A 23916-nucleotide genomic window follows, 5' to 3' on the forward strand; every position below is an offset into this window, starting at 1 on the left:
AGATACCTACTGGCTCAGAGGACTCTAGTGTGACTGTTGAGACAGACTTTGGGAACAGTTCCCAATCACAGTCAAAAAGGAATACCTATTCCCTACCGTGACTTCTATGATTAAATAAATCAACTGTGACCTCCGGGCCTCAAATTAGAGACTGGTTTACACAGTGGCTATGACCGAAGTTTCTCCACACCACTGTTAACCTTACCTCATAAAAGTTATTATTTGTATTATTTGCGCTAAGAAAGTGAGCAGAAGATTTGGTTAGATGTTAATATTGGTTTCATGATAACACATACCACTGTGTACTGTCCTTCTCTGAAACTGAAATGGACACAGTGACATGTGATACAGTAGTGATTACTCTTGTGTTTGCATAGGTGTGAGTTAATTTTGCTATCAATGCAAGATGATATGAGACCCTGCGAAGGTGACTAGATTTGACGTCCCACACACCGTCCTCGTCCACCGTCTGAATAGGTCTAGTAGTGGACAATGTTGAGTGGCTGTCTGTAACTGACCCATACCCATCTCCGGTATGGGTCACAAAGTGGCATTCGGTGGCCGTCAACAAATCAGTCAACAACAGCTTCATGAAGTAGAAAGTAGGAACTAATTGAGATGGAAGGGGAAGACAACGTGAGGCCAAGGTGAAGTCCTGCAGTGTGTATAGGCCAAGGTGAAGTCCTGCAGTGTGTATAGGCCAAGGTGAAGTCCCGGGGTGCGTATAGGCCAAGGTGAAGTCCCGGGATGCGTATAGGCCAAGGTGAAGTTCCGGGGTGCATATAGGCCAAGGTGAAGACCTGCAGTGTGTATAGGCCAAGGTGAAGTCCCGGGGTGCATATAGGCCAAGGTGAAGACCTGCAGTGCGTATAGGCCAAGGTGAAGTCCTGCAGTGCGTATAGGCCAAGGTGAAGTCCTGCAGTGCGTATAGGCCAAGGTGAAGTCCTGCAGTGCGTATAGGCCAAGGTGAAGTCCTGCAGTGCGTATAGGCCAAGGTGAAGTCCCGGGGTGCATATAGGCCAAGGTGAAGTCCCGGGGTGCATATAGGCCAAGGTGAAGACCTGCAGTGCGTATAGGCCAAGGTGAAGTCCTGCAGTGCGTATAGGCCAAGGTGAAGTCCTGCAGTGCGTATAGGCCAAGGTGAAGTCCTGCAGTGCGTATAGGCCAAGGTGAAGTCCTGCAGTGCGTATAGGCCAAGGTGAAGTCCTGCAGTGCGTATAGGCCAAGGTGAAGTCCTGCAGTGCGTATAGGCCAAGGTGAAGTCCCGGGGTGCGTATAGGCCAAGGTGAAGTCCTGCAGTGCGTATAGGCCAAGGTGAAGTCCCAGGGTGCGTATAGGCCACGGTGAAGTCCCGGGGTGCGTATAGGCCAAGGTGAAGTCCCGGGGTGCGTATAGGCCAAGGTGAAGTCCTGCAGTGCGTATAGGCCACGGTGTTGTTTGTTAGGGATCCAATGACCAAGAAAAAATATGATTTCATGTTGTTATGCAATATGATAGGACAAAGAAATGTTTATTTTGCATGATTTCTACACCCACAGCTTCATAACATGTGTGATTTTTGTAATGTAAGTTACAAAACCTGCAACAAGAACCTCCGATCATATCAAATCACCAGGGAGAACACCAGTATATTCTAAGCAAGCAGAATAACACATGGAACCATATGTAGAAGCACTAGTGGCTCGGCTGAATGGGGCCGACGTGTGGTGGGAGGGATGGTTTGGATCTGGAGTGACCCCCCCCCCCCCAACGCAGTCCTCACTGAACCATGGCAGCCTGAAAACAGGTCAAGCGAGAGGGTCAGGCGGGCACCACCTCGCAGGTCAGGGCTGGGTTTGGCAGGAACACACTTCCTGTTGCTCTGTCACACCAGGCCCTAGTGGATAACTCATTTCCTGTCTGGGCTGTGTTAGTCTGTGGTTGAATTGACATGTATGCAGAGTATGCATATGCATGTGTGTCTCCCCTTGTCCTGTCTGCCAATTCCATCTAACTTACTTCACTCTGTTTTCCTCTCTTTTCTCTTTCTCTGTCTTCTATGGCCCCTGGGCTCTGCTGACGCCTCTAAGCTCCACAGCCTGATTTGTGGTTCCACGGCTGTTTCACTGTAGCCCTCTAAAGTGGCTCCTTGCAGCCGGACACAGGCAATTAACACATATTCACCGCTTCCTTTCCCCACCACAAGGCCTCCTGGGTATTTATCCCAACACACTGCCCTTAAGACTTGGTTAGTCATTTCCTCCTAATTGAGGTTGTGTGTAATTTGTGTGTATCTTTTGAGCCTTTTCCTAATGCTACTGCTAATGCTTACATGTTTCCCACTGCAGTCTGTGGGAGTTTGGGGCTAAAGCCAGAGACGTGGGGCCTACGGTAGAGAGGCCCTGAGCAGTCCTGAGTCTCAGCAGTTCCTCTGGGACAGTTCTTATGTTCTAGCACAGTCATCTCATTTGTAGTCCATTCTACTGATCTTATGTTCTGGAATAGTCATCTCATTTATAGTCCATTCTACTGATCTTATGTTATGGAATAGTCATCTCATTTATAGTCCATTCTACTGATCTTCCTAGCTTGCTAGCTGCTCTAGAATCAATACAGTGCCATGCATTGATTGGTCAAATGTCACACTGACTGTGGGACTCTAGGGCCAAATATGCCTGCAGCAATGTACTATTTACACCTATTGAACATCAGATGAGGGCTAATGAAGCCCTAGTTATCCATAACAACCCCGGGGTGTTACTGTTGTTACATCATTCTATTAAGTATTGCATGACAATATAGATGTGACTTCCTGTTGCAATAGGAGTGGATCAATAGAACCAGGGGAAATACAATATGCAACGTTACAGACAGACAGCATCAAACACAGAGCCTTCAGAAAGTATTCATACCCCTTGACTTATTCCACATTTTGTTGTTACAGCCTGAATTCAGAATGGATTCAATTGTTTTTTCCCCCTACACACAATATCGTATAATGACAAATTGAAAACATGTTTTTAGACATTTTTGCTAATGTATTGAAAATGAAATACAGAAATATTTAATTTCCTTAATTATTCACACCCCTGAGTCAATACTTTGTAGAAGCACCTTTGCCGGCGATTACAGCTGTGTCTTCTCTTGGACTGCATGCTTGTCACGTCCTGACCTTAGTTCCTTTTTTATGTCTCTATTTTGGTTTGGTCAGGGTGTGAGTTGGGTTGGGCATTCTATGTTTTGTTCTATGTTTTGTATTTCTGTGTTTGGCCTGGTATTTGGCCTGGTATGGAGAACCATACTTAGGTAGCCTGATCCCACCTGTGTTTGGCCTGGTATTTGGCCTGGTATGGAGAACCATACTTAGGTAGCCTGATCCCACCTGTGTTTGGCCTGGTGTTTGGCCTGGTATGGAGAACCATACTTAGGTAGCCTGATCCCACCTGTGTTTGGCCTGGTGTTTGGCCTGGTATGGAGAACCATACTTAGGTAGCCTGATCCCACCTGTGTTTGGCCTGGTGTTTGGCCTGGTATGGAGAACCATACTTAGGTAGCCTGATCCCACCTGTGTTTGGCCTGGTGTTTGGCCTGGTATGGAGAACCATACTTAGGTAGCCTGATCCCACCTGTGTTTGGCCTGGTATGGAGAACCATACTTAGGTAGCCTGATCCCACCTGTGTTTGTGGGTAGTTGTTTTCTGTCTCTGTACCAGGAGAACCATTTTTGTTATTTTGTCTTAGTGTTCTGAGTTAAAATAAATATTAAAATGGTACGAAGAGGATCAAATCAAAATCAAATCAAATTTTATTTGTCACATACACATGGTTAGCAGATGTTGTGTTTGGCTGGTGTTTGGTCTTATAGGAGAACCATACTTAGATGGTATCCTGATCCCACCTGTGTTTGGCCTGGTGTTTGGCCTGGTATGGAGAACCATACTTAGGTAGCCTGATATGAACAGGCCACCTGTGTTTGGCCTGGTGTTTGGCCTGGTATGGAGAACCACGGTTGAGGGCGGAGCAGTTTACCAGGCGGGATACAGCCCGCCAGGAGATTGTGCATCTGTAGAAGTTTGTGAGTGCTTTTGGTGACAAGCCGAATTTCTTCAGCCTCCTGAGGTTGAATAGGCGCTGCTGCGCCTTCTTCACGGCGCTGTCAGTGTGAGTGGACCAATTCAGTTTGTCTGTGATGTGTATGCCGAGGTAAGCCTGATACCCCTGTGTTTGGCCTGGTGTTTGGCCTGTTTCCTGGAGAACCATACTTAGGTAGCCTGATCCCACCTGTGTTTTTGGGCCTGGTGTTTGATTGAGCCTGGTAGGTAGAACAGGGAGTACTTAGGTAGGATCCGGGGAGGAGATGTTGTTGCCTACCCTCACCACCTGCCCGTCAGGAAGTCCAGTACTGCACAGGGCGGGGTCGAGACCCAGGGTCTCGAGCTTGATGTTTGTACTATGGTGTTGAATGCCGAGCTTGTTTTCTCACTGTCTCAGGTGTTAGGGCAGTGTGCAGTGTGGTTAGAAGTGTTTGTTGGTCTATTTTTGTTATTTTGTCTTAGTGTTCTGAGCTTTCTTGGGAACAGGAAAAATAAATGGGAACAGCAGATGGTAAAATGGAGTTACGCATGCTCGGAGGGCGCGGCTGGGGATGCCGTCTGGGCCTGCAGCCTTGCGAGGGACACTTTAAGATCTTAATCACCTCGGCTGCAGTGAAGGAGAGACTGCACTACTGTATTGTCCTCAAAGCGGGCAAAAAAGTTATTTAGTCTGCCTGGGAGCAAGACATCCTTCGTGACTGGGAAGAGGATCGTTAGCCAATGGTATAGCTTGTTTGTTTCTGCTCTGTTTGTATTGACAGACCTTGCCCTGATTAAAACACTATGGGGTGTGTTTCAATGGTTAGTTTCTGCTCTGACAGACCCCACACTATGGGGTGTGTTTCTTATGGCCACTTGACGCTAATTCACAGAATTAGAATCAGTGTAAAGTGGACCTATTTATTGGATCGTAGTCTAGGTCTGTTTGCTTCATAATATTTGACCTAATTTGCTTGAGGGTTTAAGTGTACTCCGCCTCGTCGGTGATTGGTCAACAGTACTACTCCTAGTAGAAATGGGAACATTAAGTGTTTGTTGTCATTGAACGAGAGCCGATTAGTTTTCATGCACATTTTGCCATTTTTTTTCTTCTCTTTTCTCATACTTTACGGGTATGAAAGTATAGATGTTCACTTCGCCTAGACGATGTATGCCGGACGCCTTAAGAGAGTAGAGAGGGTGCAGAAATTTGGGATGTTGAAGCTTTTAGGCTGCCATCTGCCTCCACGCAGTACTCCTGTTGGAAACATGATCAATATCATCCCAGGCTGTAGATGCACAACACAACCACCAATTCAATCTAAAACAAACAAGTTCATCTCTGCATTATCACAATTGGCAAGCTACTACACCACTTTCATAGGTAGCATGTAGTAAAAAACCTGTGACACTGTGGTGACCCAGCTGGCAGTTATTGATATTTAGACACATGGGTTGCATCACAGTCAGGCATGCCCTGTGTGGTTTCAGTGTGACGTAGAGAGGACGTCAGTGGAGGGTTTGTAATATGCACTCAACGGGGACAAGAGGAAATTGATTGTTCACTTATTTAGCTGGTTTCACTGCTGTTGTCATTCGAAAGAGCGAGCTGCCCAGAGAGAGATATTTCCTGGAGTTACCTGTGTCACATTCTGGCCGGGTGTGAGGAGGATATTTGAAAATGTGAAAGCTGTCTCTCTCTCATTTGAGGCTATGAAAGGAAAGAGGAAGACTACAGAAAGAGATGAGGGTGAAAACAGGATGGATTACTGTCATAACGGTATGATTTAAAAGAACACTGATTGTCCCCCATCAGTCTCCTCTAAAGCACACGTTGAATCCATTCATGCGGTATACCATCACAATACCATTTTTTTTCATGGTTTGGTTTCTAATTTGAATTTTAGCCAGGCTCTGTTGCTGTGTCTACAGTGTGAAATTGCCATTTCTTACGATGCAGCACCCTGCAGGAAGAAGGACTTATCAAGATTATCTCCCTGAAACAGTTCCTGCCTGGGAAAATGGGCCATTGTGTGAAAGGGCAGATTGCTGCCTTACATCATGATTACAGCCCCAGTACCACAGCTAGCAGCTAAATGTGGCATTTTCAAAATGACCAACACACGCGATTGTCCTCTTCGACAGGGACTTAGTCAGGTCCATTCTGGTTGCTTTATCTCTCCAGTGCTGTGGTTCAATGGCAGAACTCCCCCTAGCTTCCCTGTGAACCCCTGCTCCCTGAACTTCCTGTGTAGCTATGTGTTTAGTTAACATGTACAGTATATCTGCTGTCAAGGGTTGTTGCTATTTCTGGATCTCGTCTATCACTGAGCTCTGTTATCTGTCATACTAAGTGTGTGTTGCTGTTCATTAGACCATGTGTCCGGTCTGTTAATGAAAGGCTGTTCTATTTCCCCCTGTTTTATGTCTGGCTTTGCCTGGATGCAGAGTGAGGTGTGTGTGTGTGTGTGTGTGTGTGTGTGTGTGTGTGTGTGTGTGTGTGTGTGTGTGTGTGTGTGTGTGTGTGTGTGTGTGTGTGTGTGTGTGTGTGTGTGTGTGTGTGTGTGTGTGTGTGTGTGTGTGTGTGTGTGTGTGTGTGTGTGTGTGTGTGTGTGTGTGTGTGTGTGTGTGTGTGTGTGTGTACGTAATGTTGGGGTAGATTGTGTGTGTCTGGTAAAGGGTTGTGGACTATATACAGTTCCAGTCAAAAAATGTAGACACACCTACTCATTCAAGGGTTTTTCTTTATTTTTACTATTTTCTACATTGTAGAATAATAGTGACTACATCAAAACTATGAAATAACTCATGGAATCATGTAGTAACCAAAAAGTGTTAAATCATGTAGCAACCATAAAAGTGTTAAACAAATCAAAATATATTTGAGATTCTTCAAAGTCACCACCCTTTGCCTTGATGACAGCTTTTCACACTCTTGGCATTCTCTCAACCAGCTTCACCTGGAATGCTTTTCCAACAGTCTTGAAGGAGTTCCCACATGCTTTCCTTCACTCTGCAGTCCAACTCATCCCAAACCATCTCAATTGGGTTGAGGTCGGGTGATTGTGGAGGCCATGTCATCTGATGCAGCACTCCATCACTCTCCTCCTTGGTCAAATAGCCCTTACGCAGCCTGGAGGTGTGTTGGGTCATTGTCCTGTTGAAAAACAAATGATAGTCCCACTAAGCGCAAACCAGATGGGATGGCATATCGCTGAAGAATGCTGTGGTAGCCATGCTGATTAAGTGTGCCTTGAATTCTGAATAAATCATTGACAGTGTCACCAACAAAGCACCCCCACACATCACACCTCCTCCATGCTTCACGGTGGGAAACACAAATGCAGAGATCATCCGTTCACCTACTCTGCATCTCACAAAGACAACTCAGTTTCTGTCCGTTTTTGTCCTGAAAGCCACCACAGCCTGGATTCCTTTTCTTCAGGAAGTAGCTATGGATCCTCAGTGGATGTCTCACCCAGCTTCCTGCCAGAATGGAGAGGAGACACCTAACAGCACAGTGGCAGGGTGTTCAAATGGACATCCTGACAGAGAGGGGGAGCTGCCTCAATCTGAGAGGAACATCTCTGTCTGGGAGAGGGACACACTTCTGATCATGGTTATCTATCTTACAATATCAGTTGGTGGCGTCCCTCTCACTCATAGATGGTTAGAGAGAGTACAGTAGTACTTTATGAAGGGAGAAATGCACTTGAAGGCCAACATTTTGAAAGCATAGATAATGTTGTAATGTTTCTTCCTCTGAAGTTTTGATGTGTATGTACTTATTTTCCACCATAATTTGCAAATAAATTCATAAAAAATCCTACAATGTGATTTTCTGGAGTGTATCTATGATTAAAATGACAGGCCTCTCATATTTTTAAGTGGGAGAACTTGCACAATTGGTGGCTGACTAAATACTTTTTTGCCCCACTGTATGTATGTGAATAATCCTATGATTATACACACTGATACTCAGGTGTTCTGTGTTTGAGTAGAGAGCCACAGCAATAATGCAGGCTCTGATATGTGGATAGCAGATGAGAATGTTTGCTGTGCTCGATGAAGGGAGACTCCACATGGGCCATATGCTGTCCGTGAGTGTCTCTATCTGTCAGCCTGTCTCGTCTGTCTCGCTCTCTCTCTCTGTCTGTCTGTCTGTCTGTCTGTCTGTCTGTCTGTCTGTCTGTCTGTCTGTCTGTCTGTCTGTCTGTCTGTCTGTCTGTCTGTCTGTCTGTCTGTCTGTCTGTCTGTCTGTCTGTCTGTCTGTCTGTCTGTCTGTCTGTCTGTCTGTCTGTCTGTCTGTCTGTCTGTCTGTCTGTCTGTCTGTCTGTCTGTCTGTCTGTCTGTCTGTCTGTCTGTCTGTCTGTCTGTCTCATACATCTCTACTCACCAGCCAGATCGGGTTCTAAACAGCTTTACACTGGCTGTCTCAGAGTAGACCTCAGGACAAACTCCAGAGGGCCAGTGTTTGACATGAACAGCACACTCTTGTCCACCATCGGTCCTCTGTTTATTCTGTAGGTCCACCCTCGTTGGTATATAGTGCTGACATAAGACCTTATATGGATTGCTGCTCTTTGGGTGGCAGCCAAGCAGTGTCCCATCTGAGCACAATACTCTGACAGTTTTGGGGTTTACCTAACCATTGATGTCTCAGCTAGCTTTAAGACCCTGTGGGCCTAGACGTTCACTATGATGTCTGATTGGCCAAGCGAGAGTTTTAACCCATTAGGATTCAAGAAAGTTATAATTTAATTACCAACAAAGCCTGTCATTATGCATCACCAGTAAGTGGAGGCCGTCAGGCTTTCTGTTGGTTTCCTTATTGAACATTCCCTCAGATGTGTGACATTATTGGAGCCATCAAAGCAGAGGCTGTTGTCCACCATTTTGGGTTCCTTTCTTTTAGTTTATAGTTCTGTGGGGATGATTGTGTATTCTATTATAGGAATTCAAACACAAAGAAACATTGGATGGGGTGTGGGGGGTCTAAGAGAGGAGTCTATAAGCCTTGTAATTGTTTCCAGCAGCAGCCAGTTTTGGTTCTCACTTCCACCGTTCTTGCTTGTGTTTATACCCTCTGAGGCGGTGAGGGGATGACGTCACACGTGGCCACATACAGTCTGATTGGGCGGCCGATTGGCTGAAGGCTCCTTGTGGAGTTCCTGGAAAGGCCTGTGAGAGAGGGAGGGAGAGATAAAAATAGCCTAGTTTATATTCTTAACAATCTACACAAAGGCCTTAATTACAAACATTGCTCTGATCCATCTCTATTGAAAGCCTCAACAAGGCAGTTCTTCACAAAGACGACAAAGTCTCACATCTGTGTTTTTATAGAGTTCAAACGATCCCTCTTTCTTGGCAAAGACAACCTCTCTGTTCCAAAACGGGCAATGCCAAAATGCATAATGTAACTCTCCTAACTATGGCAAACATTGCCATCCACCCAAAACCACTGCTACTCCCAAACACTGTCACCCACTGTCTGATGTACAGCAGTGGAACATATCCTCTCTGCAGCAACATCATTTGACATCTTCATTTAATCTTCACTTAGTATGTGGTGATGGGTTAGATTCCATGATGCCTTCGTCTCCCATTGTTTGATCATTGCTGGTTATAGCTACACACCCAATAAGACCATATGAGTAGCAGGCTGTGAGTGTGTCTGCAGAACTCTATCCCCACCAGGCAGGCAGTGGGAGTAGACTGTAGACTGTAAGGTACTCTCTGACCGTTCCTCTTGGCTGCTGAAGCACAGATAATTGGACACAGGTTCTCTTCTAGTTTTGTTATTGGTGTCTCAGGCCAAATTTTCATCTGTCACAAAACCCCCAGACAGATCCTGCGTTGGTTAGGCCCAAAAAGTGACATATTTTGACACATTCTCCTGGGAGTGAGGAACCCTGGCAGAGCCGTGGTCAGGTGACGTGACACATTCCCTCGGTCGTGCAGATGGAGCCGGAGAGAGGATTATGATGTTGATGGTAAACAGATGGGTCATGTGAGGCCACTGGAGTGTAATGTCAGTCCGGTGGCCAGAGGAGCAGGAATGTTTATGTTAGCTGAGCTTTAACTGGATCATGAAGATGAAGCATTCTTGGTCTATGTTTGGACGACTGGGATTGATCCTATAGAGATAAACAGTGGCTTTGGTTAGAGGCCATTGCGGTATGATCCTCTCTGGGATCACCATTCCTTCTTGCCCAGTTATACCAAAAGCTTTAAAGTAGAAAAGAATCTTCAATTCTCGCTTTGTATGTGTATCTTCCAAACAGCATGCATAACATCACGTCATCTAGCATAGAGTCAAAGCTAGCTACCCAGACTCCCTTCTCCGATTGGTTATTATACACCTGTGTCGCTGCTCATTTGCATAACCTTGGGACTTTCTGAACTCTGGCTTCTGAGATCATAGTCGCTGGATGTGTCCTTGTGTATCCTCCCAACCATTGAAAATGGATGGTCTCTGGTGGTTTGATCGCTAGATGTAGTGCCTGGTGTAATCAGGGTATAAAACCAGAGGTCACCTAGCCAGCACACCTTAAGGATGAGGGTGGAGTCACACCAAGAGCTTAGCGTCATATAGCTCAGTAGGATACTGACCGAAGCTCTATGTTCTAGTAATTTCTCCTTACTCCTATTAAACAGACTTTGTGTCAGACAGCCACTCCTTCTGTTGGTGTAAACGTAACATGAGATTGCACAGCGCTCATTGGAGTTAGTGTTGCAGTCTGGATGCATTGATGACATGATCTGTGTTTGGTACACAACTCAATAATCACATCCCTACGGTGAAGCATGGTGGTGGCAGCATCATGCTGCAGGGACTGGGAGAATAGTCAGGGTCGAGGGTAAGATGAACAGAGGGAAGTACAGCGAGATCCTTGATGAAAACCCTCCAGCAACATGGACACTCCCCATCCAACCTGACAGAGCTTGAATGGATCTACAGAGAAGAATTGGAGAAACTCTCCAAATACAGGTGTGCCAGCTTGTAGCTTCATACCCAAGAAGACTTGAGGCTGTAAACGCTGCCAAAAGTGCTTCAACAAAGTACTGAGTAAAGGGTCTGAATACTTAAGTAAATGTAATATTTCCATTTATGTGGTATTGTGTGTAGATAATTTAATCATTTTTTAGAATAAGGCTGTAACAAAATGTGGAAAAAGTCAAGGGGTCTGAATACTTTCCGAATGCACTGTATATACATAAATATATGTTACATATTGATTCAGGAAAACACTGAAGAAAAATTGGCCCCTAAAATTCTTGACTAAAGCCCCTTACTGTTACTGCTATTTGATCTGTTGTCTGGCCAGGCTTCTGGAAAGTTCCTATGCTGTTATTTCACAGATTCATATTCACAGAGGTGTGGACTTTAATTTATGCACTTCTGTTTATTCTCCCCATGTGAGATTTAATATTCAAGCACCCTGTGACTCCAGAGGAGTCTGTGTTTGGGCTCTAGACAGACCTGACTGTGTCTAGGGAAGGGATCTCAAACCCTGTTCCTGGAGAGCAACTGTCCTGCAGGTTTGCGCTCTAACCCTAATCTAGCGCACCTGATTCTAATAATTACAGTAACTGGATCAGGCTAGTTGTAACTACAGGAGGGTAGCTTGCTCTCCAGGAACAGGTTTGGAGACCCCTGGCCTAACTGCTCTCCTAGTGGAGACAGACATGGGCCCCGGGTTCCTCCAGTGTAGTGAGGAACGTTTCAATTCGATTTTTCATTACACATTGTCTTGTTTTGTTGAAAATGTTGAGTAACTAGTTGAATTCTGATCTCACTGCTGAGCTTAGTCTGACGTTGACCATTAACCAGTTGTTATTGTTTTGTGAAGATATTAGACCATGCTCCCTATCTCCTGACCGATTTAATGTGTGTGATGTGACAGGTGTTCTGATTGTGTGTTTTGTGTCTATCGGCAGGTTGCAGGAAAGGAGTACTCCCTGTGGGATGACTTCCTGGTTTATGGCAGATGTGACCGTGGACAGGAAATGACCTTGGGAGAGTTGCTGCTACACATCAAGGTATCTCAGCCTCCCTTTTATTACTCAGCCAAGACCATGTTTGGCACTGTATATCTCAATTATAGAAACGTGTTTTAGATCGCATGCCTCGCACTGTTATACATATTACACAGAGCTACGCATTGTATCCATGCATTTTCAAACAAACATTTCCAGATGCTGTACACACTCAGAGCACAAATATATGCAATGGTCAGGCTTCTGCAACATGCAACAATTTCAAAGATGTTACTGAGTTACAGTTCATATAAGGAAATCAGTCAATTCAAATGAATTCATTAGGCCTTAATCTATGGATTTCACATGACTGGGAATACAGATATTCATCTGTTGGCCACAGGTGCCTTAAAAAAAAGGGTAGGGGTGTGGACCAGAACCAGTCAGTGTCTGGTGTGACCACCATTTTCCTCATGCAGCGTGACACATCTCATTCGCATGTAGTTGATCAGGTTGTTGATTGTGGAATCTTGTCCCACTCCTCTTCAATGGCTGTGTAAAGTTGCTGGATATTGGTGAGATCTAGAACATGCTGTCGTACATGTCGATCCAGAGGCTCCCAAACATGCTCAATGGGTGACATGCCTGGTGAGTATGCAGGCCATGGAATTGTGTACAGATCCTTGCTACATGGGGCCATGCATTGTTGGGCTAGGAGTGCGCTGTAATCGTCTCAATTTTCATTTTGCCCCAAAAAGTGGCTGACTCGAGTGATTGACACTATCAAACACATCAGCAAGTGGCCACTCCATAAAGGGCTTAGGCCCATGGGTTATTTCAACATAACATTAGAAATATGTTGTCTTATGTAAACAAGTCTGAGGCGCTGTGTAATGGGCAGGTCTGTCTCACTGTCTGGAGGTCCTGGGAGCTGTGATTGGATAGAGCGCGTGGAGCTAATAGAGCACCATCAACACAGCTGCTTCTCTCTGGTTAGTGAACACTGCTCTTATTAATCCATACCAATTAGTCATGACGAACTCCTACAAAACTCCGTTTTGGCCTTGGACTGACTATACTCCTACAAAACTATGTTTTGGCCTTGGACTGACTATACTCCTACAAAACTCCGTTTTGGCCTTGGACTGACTATACTCCTACAAAACTCCGTTTTGGCCTTGGACTGACTATACTCCTACAAAACTCCGTTTTGGCCTTGGACTGACTATACTCCTACAAAACTCTGTTTTGGCCTTGGACTGACTATACGATCAAAACGTTCCTATTTCCACTTTGTGGTACATTTGGACCCACAGTTTCACTAATGTTTCTGACTCTTATTGAGGGCCTGTTTTTAAAACCAGAGAAGGGAAGACAGCTCGGTGAGACAACCACACAAATAGGTCAGTTGTACTGTCTCATCACAACAACCACATGCTGTGTAGTACACATGTAGCTGTGTAGTACACATGTAGCTGTGTAGTACACATGTAGCTGTGTAGTACACATGTAGCTGTGTAGTACACATGTAGCTGTGTAGTACACATGTAGCTGTGTAGTACACATGTAGCTGTGTAGTACACATGTAGCTGTCCAAAACAAAGGATTGGCTTGTTGATTCCTCCCACTGTTTATTTTGAGACAGAAAATAACATGGCCGCCTCGCTTCGCGTTCCTAGGAAACTATGCAGTTTTCTGTTTTTTACAAGCATTTCGCTACACTCGCATTAACATCTGCTAACCATGTGTATGTGACAAATAAAATTTGATTTGATTTGAAACAAAGTTGTTTTAGTTTCCCCTAACCTTTGACATCCTGACTCTGAGATCTGCAGGTTTATTTTTGGAGACCCTGCAACACTTCCTTGGACTGCTGTAGTCCACTGGACCATAGGACTCTATAAAGAATATTTTAATTGGGTCTTGTTTAATGTTAACCTATATATACTGATTAGGAACTTCAAACTAAAATTAAACTTTTTAAAATGAACATTGTGCATTTACTTCCATGATACTAAATGTAATGTGGTATTACTGTTTAATTTGCAGCAAACATACAACTTAGAGATCACCGGCCTGTTTTATGGGAATGCTGTCTTGTACGATGTTGGCTCCAATCACACGGAGAGGCTGGTGAAGAGGTATGTCCTGAAACAAAGCTTTTGAGCCAGTCGAGACATTATCACCATACCTTAGCCTGTCTTCTGGTGGGGTAACGTGTGGGAAGAGCTTGGTAAAAGGGTTATGTCCAGGCCAGGCATAAACACACATGCAGCAGCCCTGATGTTTGTTTAGCAGGCAATGGCTGTCTGCTGTTTCCTCAGAAAAGGAAGGACTCTTCTCCACACTGTCACATGCATCACTAGTGACTGCTGACGGAGATATGGCTCTTCCTAGTCTGTAGGCTTCCTGTGCTCTGTGAAGAGAGGAGCAAGAGAGAGCCATGCCCTGTTGTCTTGCCATACCTACTGTATGTTGTTAAGGTATGCACATACCAATACGCAAAGCAACTCCTCACACGCGACGGCTTGAAATAACTCACTCGACTTATGACGCTCTCTGTCACTCGCTCAGTCATGTGCACACAGATAGGAATATGTATACTCTGGGCCTGTCCTTACTCCACCCCTGTTTTCACAAACAGAGCAGTGTTTCGGAGCCCTGAACGTGTACAGTGAAACAGGCCCTTTTAATCAGATCCAGGAGATCCTGCTTAGCTTTGTAAAACGACAGATAATTTCTTGGCTCTCCCCCGCTCCCCCATGTCTATGCCTTGTTCTTCCTGACACTCGCCCCCTCTACCTCGCTGAGCCGCCTCCCCTTTCCCGTTGTTCCTCCTGACACACAGCGTATGTCTTCCTGGGGTTTATGTTAACACCTCAGTCCCTTGAGAGCCCAGTGTCAGCCTAGTGCCTGGCCTGAGGAAGCTAAGGGTAGATAAGGGGAAGATGGGGTAGGGGGGGGCGTCAGTGTGGACAGTAGGCCTCTTTTGACAAATGTCCCCTCCAGGAGCCACATCCTGGGCTGTGGGGCCCTGCCCTGGCCCCTATTCAGCTTCCTGTGTTTACAGGCCTAGTGGGCTGTATGGAGCAGTATTAAAGATCCAGATGACATGAACCTTGGTTAGCTATAGAACACAGTCAGTGTGTAGTCTCAGTTTATTATACTATTTCTGCTTTTTCTGAATTGCTGTAATGTAAACAAAGGATGTGGACCCCAGGAAGAGTAGCTGCTGTTTCTGCAACAGTTAATGGGGATCCTTAATAATATACACACCAAAAAATACTGTCCCCCATTTTCTACCAGGTATATAATTATCAATTCTCTTTTGAAGAAAGATGTACGACTAAGGAGTATTGTTTAATAACTGGTTCAGTCACCAAAAAGCTGTTGTCAATGTGTGTGTTGTGGTCTGTCCTGGCAGTGTGTCTGATGTGGTCAGCCAGGTGACCAAGATGGAGGTCCCCCAACATCTGCACATGTTGGAGATATTCCCTTCCTTCGCCGAGGATGAGGACTGTGAGACGGTCCCTCCCATCAGGTACCTGTTCAGATGATGTCATCAAAAGGGGACAAGCCTGAGAGGCCCTAACAGAGCCACACTCCTAACCACCTCATAGTTATCTGCTCAGATCACTAAAGAAAGGACCTCCATTGAATTATATTGGTAAATTAAAACAAGCTGCTTTTTTGATGTTGATATGTATGTAATATGTTGTCTCGCACCTAGGCCACAGGTCATGTTCTTTCTGGGGCAAATATATGGATTTTTAGAAGCTGCATTGTTGTGATAAATAAACAATAGCTTTCCACTTCTATTATTGTAATCATAAAGAATGGCGTTTTAATTTGTATTTGATTAAATTATTCACCTCTGTATCTGTTGTAATCACCTTTGATTTGTGATCAAGCTCTGTGTGTGTTGGGTTCCACACTGGTTTCCGGCCGGCCTGTCTTTGTGTCACAGAGATCACCCCTGCTCCATCTACCCCTTAGAACTATCACCATGTGAAAGACAGAGGCTTCGAAGGAAATGGAGCACAGAGCAGGTGACTGAGAATAATGATCTCCACGCCTCACTCCTGTGCTGTCTGTACCCTCATACATAACCAGTCCAGTCCCACAGTCATATCCCATTAGCCATGCACTGCAATGTTAGTGATTGAAGTGGTTATAGGGGATCTCTGCTAGAGCGTGATTTGGAGAGCTGATTCTCCTTCTGGAGAAACTTAGGTAATGCCAAGGAGGACGCATGGCTCTCGACCTTCGCTGAGTCCGTACGGGAGTTGCACCTGCGAGAAAAGACTAGCTACCAATTGGATACCACAAAATTGGGGTGAAAAAGGAGTAAAAACAATCTCTCGCCAGTCAAATGATCAACCCCCAACACACACACACACACCCCTCCCCTCCGAGGGGGACCCAGGCCAGGAGCTCTGATGTCTTCAGCCTTCCCTTCACCTACCTAAACACTAGGCCTCATCCACATTCTAATCTCTTCAACATCCAGCCCTCAGCTGGATCTGAAGATCTATTCTGAAATACACTGCTTTGCTCTATAGGTCTATGTTGAGAGATATGATTCGGTGACTGATTAAGAAAGAATTCATGCTCAGTGCGTCCTCTGATGCTTTAATTGTGTTTGTAGTTCATTTGATGTGTTCATGTTGTTAATCAAATCTATTTGAAGTGTATATGCAGATACATTGAACACTGAATATGGCTGTGTTTTTACAACATGGCTGCACATTTACACAGCTACTCCTTTTACATCTAAGCATCATGTGACACATCTTGTAGACCAGTTGTGTCCGATAACAATGATCCATCACAATGGACCATTGGAAAGCCCATTTTCACTTTCCCAGCAACACCCACCCTGCTGTTTGTATTCAAATAGGCAGGTATTCAAAGGCAACATTGACTGCCATGATGTTGGTCAGTTGACAGGTCATTTAAATAATGAACTAAAGAGTGTTTATGCCATAGTTCTTGGCAAGATGTCACTATCTATCTGAAAGCTGAATCTAAACTAAAACATGCATTATTTCATTTCATTAGTTATTTATGAATAAAACCTTTAAGTTAATTATTACAGTCCCCCAAAAATATTTTCAATAGACAAACATTTTTATTGTAACAATTTCAACATAAAGCACATAAAAAAATTAAATAACATTATGTAAATCTGTGGTAAGAATCCGTAGTTTTGACATCACTCCAATCAGACGTACCCGATGATGTCATTGCATATGATAGGTTGTCGGCTGCCTGTCTTCATGAGAGCAGTGAACTGATAGAAGTCTGTTCCCAGTTGGTGCAGGCCTGTGTGGGACTGGTGAAAGAACGGTTTGCGTGGCTGGAAGCCCACGGGGCAGGACATGCGTTTGGGGGCCACTGCGGCCCTGCTGACCCTGGTGCTGTCTGTTGGTCTGGCCCTCATCTCCACGCTCTTAGACATCCCTGCCAGCTTCCTCCTCATGTTGACCAGGAGGTCCTTTGCCAGGCGCCGGCCTGCATGGGGCTTGAGTTCTGCTGGCTCAGGACACTCTGGCAGGTCCATCCAGTTCTTAATGAGGTCAGCGAAGCTGTTGTCCCCCAGCACCAGGGGCTGTCTGTTCCTGCTGCGGCTCAGCAGTGACGTGGTCCAGTCTTCTGGGTCGCTGCTCGCCTCAAATGACGTCCAGCGCTCCAGACAAGCGTCAGAAGTGGATTTGGGCCGGATCCGGCCGGCGGGACCCACTCCCCGGTTGGTGCGGAGGCAGGCGGAGTTAGACACACGTACGTTCCTGGTCCTCCTGAGCACCACATCCTCGTCCTGCCAGGATGCCTCAGAGTAGCCAGAGTCAAACTCCAGACTCTTGTCACTGCTGGGGGAGCCCTGCATTAACCGCTTCTGCCCTTCCTGCTCCTCCTCCTCCATGGGGCTGGCCAGGCAGCAAGCTGAGTCATAAGTGCTGGCCTCAGAGATGGGCCTACGGAGGCGTGACAGGCGCTCCCGCTGCTGAGCCCTCTGCTGGCAGGCACGGGTCATGGCATAGGAGCGGCCAGAGGGATCGCTCAGCGGTCGGCTCATGTGCTTCAGGTCCTGCAGGGACCTCATGTACTGCATCTGGTCCACCAGACAGTCTTCAGGGTCCTGAAGACACAACTAGAGAGACAGGGAGATAACGGGTTAGAAACTGACAGTCTCCTCCGTTTATGTTTTGAGAACATAATAAAATATATAAGAGTATGTTACACACTTTTACAGACACATTCATCGTCACTGAATGTTAAAGTTAGTCCAACCCACCATCCTACTTTGTATTAGAAATATGTCATACATCAACTCCTGGTCCAAAAGCTAAAACAGTTTCCTGCGCATCTACCCAGCACTGCACCAAGATTCTAACCAGCTGAGATCACCCTCTGCAGCCAAACCTCCACCTCATTCCACCCAAACCTCAGAGCAGCTTTATGGAGAGGTTTCTCAACCGATGGCTCCTGAGTTTATTAGAACATGGCTTGTGGGAACAGGATGTACAGGGAAACGCTCTCTGCCTCTTTAAGTCAGAGAGGAAGTTGGACAGCCTAGAGACTGATGAATCTTAGAGGAGCTTAGAAGTGCACATCCTGTGGTACACACTAGAATTACAGGATTCCTTGGGGGATTGGCCCATATTGTCTAGCAGGAAATGACATCACTGTTGTGGGATTAGACAATGGGAGTGAGAAACCCCATGTATGATTCATTTAAAAGTCATCACCAAATCATCTCAAGTCTGAATGCCACTTTTATAAATCACGTTAGTTTTGGTTATTTTGCCGGTACATCACTGACCATAAAGGTTGAAAGTCTTACAAAAAGTCAATATGAAAAATCAATGGCATTTCCTAAGATCACCTCAAGATTAAGGTCCAATAGCATTCAGTAACATTACAACAGCATCTCAGGATGTCTTAATCACTAGGGGCTATATTCAATCGGTATTGCTGCGTTAGTGTGATTGCAATTTAAAGGCAATGTTCCCTCGTTGGGAACATTGTTGGGAACATTTAAAGGCAATGTTCCCTAGACTGCATTCACGGTAAACGCTGCATCCGTTTTCCATTTTCTATCACTTCAGCGGTACAGATTGAATAGAGCCCTAAGAATGACTTTGAATCCAGCTTGTCACATCAAGGTTAAAAGGTGACATGGCAACACTTTAAAATCAATCCACTTCACTTAGGTATTGTAGCTCACAGAACAAAGCCTACTGTATACAAGGGACTTTTCATGTGTAAAAAAAACAACCTTTCCCTGTGCAACAAAGAACGTGTTCCTCAGCTGCAGAATGATGTCATTTGATACACTCTCCCTTGTTAGACAGCTCCAAGGTTTTTCCATGTTATTTTAGCACGCTTGTTAAGCAGACAGACTCCAACAATGTGTGTTAAATCCCAACCCTCAGCTGTCTCAGGCCAGTGTGCAGTCTACAGGCACAGTGGGGAGACCAGGCCTGCAGAAATGACCCACTGGGCACAGACGTCATTTCATTGTCTAGTTATGATTTACAATAGGTTGAGTTGTCATATTAACGTGAAATCAACAGAAAATGTGACCACGTCATTGCATTTAGATTAACAGTCGGCTATAAAAAAAGTTATGTTGATAAACTTTTTTTCAAATTCAAACAGTATTCCATGTTCATTCAGCGTCATCACATTGCTTCCATGTTCATTCAGCGTCATCACATTGCTTCCATGTTCATTCAACGTCATCACATTGCTTCCATGTTCATTCAAAGTCATCACATTGCTTCCATGTTCATTCAACGTCATCACATTGCTTCCATGTTCATTCAACGTCATCACATTGCTTCCATGTTCATTCAACGTCATCACATTGCTTCCATGTTCATTCAACGTCATCACATTGCTTCCATGTTCATTCAACGTCATCACATTGCTTCCATGTCATTTCAACAAGAAAATGCAATGTTGATTCAAGCGGTTTTTGCCCAGTGGGGATGCCCTGATGTTTTCACAGCTGTAGAAGAAAGCTCTGTTTGACAGAGTGAGGCAGGGCCACAGGGGGGCTTCAAACCCTGAAAGGTCATCCATGTGCAGAGTCCTTCACAGTAGCGTTGAGGTCCGACTCACCCAGCTCAACACATAGCCAACTGTATGAGTTGGCTTTAGGGAGATCAAAATAGTACCCTAAAATCAGTCTGTGAACACTCCAGCCTTCCAAAACCTTTCATTACTGTGGTGTTGTTAAACAATGGTAGAGAGCACCCGTCATTGGTTGAGCTAAGAGATGACGCTTCAAGGCCAAGCTATGTCCATATCTGTGCTACAGGAAACACTCCGAAGGAAGAACACTGAGCAAAACACAGATGTCGGGGGGAGGCATGTATAGTTGATAATTACATTTGTATGTCATTATTTATCCTTGACTGTTCATCAAAAACACATTAATAGCGCATTATTGAATAGCCCTATTGCATGTAACCAGCTAAAATATATTCTGATTTCCAGATATGTGCAACTGCATCTGACAGAAATATATAAATAATTAAGCGACAAACAAGACTATTTAATTTCTAAAACAAAAGTTTGTTTAAAAAAAAGGACAGGCCTTCAAAATAAAATGGAACAATTGTAAGAGAGCTCCCATTTATCAAACGAATTGTAGTATATCGGAAAGTTAAAAGCACCGATCATTTGGTTTTGTTTCCCACAACATTGGGCTGCTCACCGTAATAAACTCCCCGTGCACGCTGTTCGGTACAACGGTTAGAAATGCACTTCAGTACCAACATGTTTCTCCAACTCATATCACACCACAAAAAATAACATATCACATTTTTTGTTGTTGTTGCAAATGTTACAAAATAAACTTACCATTGATCTTATCGTGTCTGTCTGAATTCCAAATGGATTACTTTATCCTGCAAAAAGAGAAGGGTTCAGTCAGCATACAAAATATGGATCTCACGTGGTTCATAATTCGGCGTTTTTGTAGTTAATGATGCATTTCTCTATAGCAGGCTACTTACATTGGTCAATAATTGACTCGTCTAATAGAACAATTAATCCAAAACGGTTCACAATTTCCTCAGTAGGTCCGATGTCCACTCAACGCACCTCAGACAGAAGAGTGCATGTGATGTGGCTGGCAGTTCATTTTGTGAGCGCAGTCTCTTCCTCCGCAGCCAGTCAACGGCGCGCATCCCAGAACCAGCCAATAGCAACGCGCCTGAAACACGACCCCAGACCTAAACACCGTGTCAATACATCACACTTCTCCCTCACCTGAGAATATATCATGTATTATCTGTTGATATTTTAGTCATGTGTCAATCATGGTGGAGACGACGTTGTTCAGAAGTTGTCTCACACTAGGCAATACAGGGCGCGCTTCCAAAACTCGGGCCCTTCCAACTGTAGGCAACGCGATTTAAAACAATCCACAGCCTTAAAAAAAGAAGAAGCTAATGATCCTCTGTGGCCAAATCATGCTTTCTGGTGTAGCCTATTTTGAGTGATTGTATTTATTTCTGTATAAACAGGAGTACGCTAATTAGGCAATATATTTTTGACAATTTAATGAAATATACTTTAGGGGAAGCTTAGCCTTATGCACACGCCGCCTATGTGGCAGAAACACAACCAATCATGACGTTTTCGTCTGATTGTCAAACAATCATTTAACAACGGCGCTTATGTAGGCTACCCGCGCACATTCTTCACTTACAAAATCATTTCAGCATACGAACTCCAACAGTGCACTGTGCACCCGCAATTTAATAGATGGAAAGAGACATCTGTTATAAAACACCTACGTGTATTCTAATGATATTCTGCGATTGTCATTAGACCTACATTTATAGCTTGAATTGATGCATCCAGTGTTGTCCACGCGCGCCTTGGTCTCCGCCACTCATCTCCGCGCACCTCGGTCTAAAGCTAAATCCAACCATTTCTTTAGGTACATGATAATAGCCTATTGTAGTGGCAAAGCATCAAACAAAATATATAGTATAGGTGTACATCTGTGAATTGTGATGATTATGATATATTCGTTATAAACCCTCATTGATTGCGTGCGTCTGTGTGGCTGCACGTGCCACAGTGTACAAAGAGTGTTCTGATGTGTGGCAGGGGGGTCAGAAAGAAGATTGATAGGCTGTCTACTTGCTACTAAATAGACAGTGCTTAATTTGAGCCGGATCCTGTACCTCTAAGTTTTGGACTGTTTTGTTCTGGAACCTATTTGACCGGATCCGGTACCTCTCCTTGCATGAAAAATAATGTACACTTTTTGCAAATTAAAAATTATAATAAAAGCGATCAAAGTTCATTCGAGTTGCCTCTTAGTTCATTCTCCCGCCCCCGTGAATAAACGTAATGTGAAAAAAAAATAGATTTTCAGACCGGGCCTAGTATTCAAAGAGTTCATTTTGGTTGGTCTCTACCTGTTTGAGATCAACACGTGGTCCTGGTTGTGTGAGAAGCGCGCCAGTGCTGCTTGAATGAGATCTCCCCCCTCTCTCTACTCTGATAGACCATGAGCCTGCAACTCTCATCTGTCCAGCGTTGCACTTCAATTATTTCCTTATAGAATCATAGCCACGCGAAGAGTTCTGAACTAACTTCAGCACCTATGATACATTAAAAACATTCAAATGTTATATAATTACTGCTGTCTTCAGAAATAAATTAAATCATTCCGAATAGCCTACTACACCACGAGAAAGCCGATAATTGAGCCACCTCAGATTATGTTTGTCAGTGTCAAAGTAGATTGCCATTTCGAACATTTGTACGGTATTAAAAAATATGTCTCCAGTTAAGTAAAATGACGTAGAATTGCATGAAATGCTTTTATAAAAGGCCAACATTTTCCCCACGTGTGCAACTTCTATAAGGCACTTTACTGCTCTGTCTGGAAAGCAAATTACTATTGATGTAAATAGATGACAATGAAACAACTCCAGTCTGTCTTTTTAGTTATCAACATTATTAACTTAATTGAGCGAACAGTATCCTATCTTATTGGTACCCCGCAGAGAACATCCGCCATATCCCCGGTGAGTGCGCATATTCATTGTCCGTATCATTTGGGTCAGTGCCACTTTCGTTTGTTTTTGGACAATAATTTCCTTAGCCAGGTTAGATGGACATCATATTGTATTTGTGACTCCCCTTTTCGTAGGCCGATTATATAGATCAGATAACATCGGTTGTATTGATCTCGTTGTCAGTGCCATCAGAGTAGGCTACTCTGTGCGCCCACTTGTGTGTCCTTTACCGGTAAGAAATGAAATATACTTTCACCCCTGCCAATGTAAAATGTTTAGTTTAGCATGATGATTTTTTTGAAGAACCTACCTATTTTATGCATCAATTGTATTTCACTATAGAGGAGTAATAAGACATCCCCTTATTTCTAACATAGTGAAATGTTTCACCTGGTGAGTTGGTGCGATTCTACATGTGAAGTGCATAGAGACACATGAACACCACCTTGTGGATTTATCTGGTAGTCTATGGAACTGCACACAGCATGAACCCTCAAACTACCCACATCACCGTTCCACTCTGAATTACCTGAGTGAATGATTGCCTTGGCTGTTAGGGAGAATCTATTGTTGTGCCAATGACTACAACATTCATGGTATTCTTGACTAATAGGCGGTTTTACAATTCAAATGCTGGAGCTGGACTGTTACATTGTCCCCCAATCACTTTATTAGAAAGAGCAAGACTGTACATGTCCTCCTGTAGGCTACATTCACTCACCATCACTATCTGTATAGATAGCTCCCTACTTTAGGCAGATCATATACATAGCTGCACATTTGAATGTACAAGCCCCCCCCCCCCCTTGTCAGTTTCTCAAGTATAGGATTAG

The 23916-nt window shown here is 44.4% G+C and overlaps 2 protein-coding genes across 4 annotated transcripts in view; one reads left to right on the plus strand and one right to left on the minus strand.

The window, feature by feature from the left end:
- The window catches only part of uba7 (ubiquitin-like modifier activating enzyme 7), a 90713-nt gene extending 74804 nt beyond the window's left edge, over positions 1–15909 (plus strand). For all 3 annotated transcript variants that reach the window (XM_046310320.1, XM_046310318.1, XM_046310319.1), the window contains 3 exons: positions 11994–12095; positions 14082–14173; positions 15457–15909. In XM_046310320.1, coding sequence (XP_046166276.1) covers positions 11994–12095; positions 14082–14173; positions 15457–15589 — 327 coding nt within the window. In that variant the 3' untranslated portion in view covers positions 15590–15909. The remainder of the gene's footprint in view (positions 1–11993; positions 12096–14081; positions 14174–15456) is intronic.
- Positions 15910–17143: 1234 nt separating this feature from the next.
- On the minus strand, positions 17144–21205 carry LOC124002685 (PAK4-inhibitor inka2-like). Its single transcript, XM_046310321.1, has 3 exons — positions 21059–21205; positions 20904–20950; positions 17144–18183 (listed from the first exon to the last, which is right to left on the minus strand). Exons 2-3 carry the CDS (start codon positions 20904–20906, stop codon positions 17257–17259), a joined length of 930 nt encoding a protein of 309 aa, XP_046166277.1. The 5' UTR covers positions 20907–20950; positions 21059–21205; the 3' UTR covers positions 17144–17256.
- Between the last annotated feature and the right edge of the window lie 2711 nt (positions 21206–23916).

The sequence above is a fragment of the Oncorhynchus gorbuscha genome, linkage group LG18 (assembly GCF_021184085.1).
Source record: "Oncorhynchus gorbuscha isolate QuinsamMale2020 ecotype Even-year linkage group LG18, OgorEven_v1.0, whole genome shotgun sequence".
Classification (NCBI taxonomy): domain Eukaryota; kingdom Metazoa; phylum Chordata; class Actinopteri; order Salmoniformes; family Salmonidae; genus Oncorhynchus; species Oncorhynchus gorbuscha.